A 2,416-nucleotide genomic window follows, 5' to 3' on the forward strand; every position below is an offset into this window, starting at 1 on the left:
TAATAGTGTAAGATGAAATATGATAGAGGTATATTTTTCATATTATTTATTGAAATAGTAATTTTTAATTTGCCTTACGATTTTCACTACTCATTTTACCTGAGTGTGTGTATCAACATTCACTTTGTCAAGAAGATCTGATGAACGCCATAACACTAAACAACAAGAAAAATTTTCTCTTTTGTGTGTTGTTAAAATTAATATTCTGCAATCTATCATTTGAGCTAACCCGATTACATAGGTCTTCGAATCCGATCACCCCTCACCACAGCAACGCCCCTATTTTTTCACGGCACCTCTGCCAATCTTACGCGAAGAATGGGAGAAACGTCAACCACACGTCAACAAAGCACTCGATGCGTCGCGTGTCGGGCATGTAAACAACGGTTAATTTTTCCTAGATTTTCTTTCGTTTTTTCGCCATCGAAAGCTTCCACGCAATGATCAAACAACCGGTGCTGGCCGAACTGCAATACTTTGTCAGCAGCGTATCGCTGCTGTACAAGGGAATACCGCTGAAAGATCCAACCGCCCTCGTAAAGTGCAGCCTACACCTGTTGGAAGATCTGCCATCGACGCGGGATGCTGTATTCGATTACTTTTCGCTGGTGTTCAACGGTGCCGTGAAGGCTTACCTGATCAATGTGGAAGTGAGTGGTGTCAATGTTTGCCGGTTGATGTCCCATATTAAAGAATATTTTGTTTATTTTTCGTTAGAAAAATAGTTCGGATGGTACGCAGGATGACGATGCAATCCAGGAGATACACGAAGCGTTGGAACGGCTAGTGCGGAATGGTCCACCGGCCTGGTCGCCGTTGATATCGTCATGGTGTCTGCGACTGTTGGGGGAAATTTGCGACAAAAATAGTCGTCGTCGTCCGCTAGATATTCGAATGTCTTGTAATCTGTGGCTCGGATGCAACGCCATCCGCTGTCTGATGGGACTGACGGCACTGTGTTTCAGCAAACTGGACGAGCTGGAAGTGGATGCCTGCATCACCGGACTGTTGAACACGTTTGCTCAGCATTCGCCGTACTTCGATTGGGTGGTGGCACGGCTTGGCGGTTGCTTTCCCTCGAAGGTTATTTCGAAAATGTTGTTCTGCGGTCTGAAACGGTTCACTGGCGAGTACGATCAGGTCGATTCCGAGGTGGAAGTTTTGAGCTATCTGGCATCGACCAACGAAGACGATTTGAAGCAAGCGTTGAAGGAAATTGTCGAACGGGAAACCAACAACAAGCTGACGGTTCCGTACTTGCTGCATCTGTCAAAGAATTCGGAGATTTTGGCACAATCGCTGGCGGTGGTGTTTTTGGATAATTGTAAGTATGATATACGGACATGGTGGTGGAATGAGTGATAATGTTTGTGTCCTCAATTTCAGATAACGACACTTATCTACACTTGATAAAAGTTCAATCGAAATTCTGGCCCTCGAATTACAGTGCCAGCAACGTGATTCACATCGTTACGAATCTGCTGCTGAAGGTGAAGAAAAAATCCATTGAGGTTTTGCTAACGCTGCCAGGAATATCGGAAAAATATTCCTGGTGCCAGGAACTGTTGGAAATGCTATTCGTCGAACTGGAAACGATCGTTCTGGAGAAACGCTCCTGTCCGCTGCTGGACGATGCAGTGAAAGATTCATCCAAAGATCTGCTGTGGCGTTCGTGTCTCAGCGATTGTTCGCTGGCCCAGCAAAGTGCCGTTCGTTTAATTCTGCTGGCCAGTCTCAAGTCGTCCTACTTCCTGCAGCAATCCATTGCCCAGATGTTGATGGATTCGTCGGGTGTTCCGACCAACCCGAGCAAACCGCACCTGAATGCCCTGGCTCGGATGCTTGGTGGACCGCACGGGTCTGCTGAGTTGCCACGAATTAAACCGGCTTTCGAAATCGCACTTGGCCGGATGCTGCTCAATCCAACCGCCGGCAGGGGCAGCCGGGAAAATTTCAACGTGCTGCAAAATCTGGTGGAAATTGTCAAACTCGAACGAGACTCGTTCAATGTGCACCTGAAGAAGACGAACTGCGTTCGAGTGTTGCAGGAACTGCTCGGCAAACTGCTTACCATCTGGGATGCGCTGATGTGCCAGGAAAAGTATGTGCTGATGCCGCAGCTACAGGAAGAGGTTCGGCCTGCACCGGTCGAGGTTAAGGTTAGTTTTTTACTCTGTGACAATCAAAAAATCATTTCAATTACATTCAACTGAAACGTTCTGGGTTTTCGATACACTTCGAATTGTGCGAGACGGTATCTACTATCGGGAAATGAAATTAATTCAATCTCATTCAGTAGGTGTATACTGTACTGTCTTTGAAGTAGAATTTTTATTTATTCCCTGAGAGCCAAAAAATATTCGACTTGAAATGAATTTTTGGTGATCATTTTTGTCCATCACTTTGTTAGAATCTA

The 2,416-nt window shown here is 45.7% G+C and overlaps 1 protein-coding gene across 1 annotated transcript; it reads left to right on the forward strand.

Moving 5' to 3' along the window:
• Nucleotides 1-321: 321 nt before the first annotated feature.
• On the forward strand, nt 322-2,159 carry LOC131440140 (integrator complex subunit 5-like; the record flags this gene model as incomplete). Its single annotated transcript, XM_058611176.1, has 3 exons — nt 322-650; nt 718-1,324; nt 1,387-2,159. Coding segments are annotated over exons 1-3 (1,590 nt in total), but the record flags the coding sequence as incomplete, so codon positions are not given.
• Nucleotides 2,160-2,416: the final 257 nt, after the last annotated feature.

The sequence above is a fragment of the Malaya genurostris genome, unplaced genomic scaffold, assembly GCF_030247185.1.
Source record: "Malaya genurostris strain Urasoe2022 unplaced genomic scaffold, Malgen_1.1 HiC_scaffold_80, whole genome shotgun sequence".
Taxonomy (NCBI): Eukaryota; Metazoa; Arthropoda; class Insecta; order Diptera; family Culicidae; genus Malaya; species Malaya genurostris.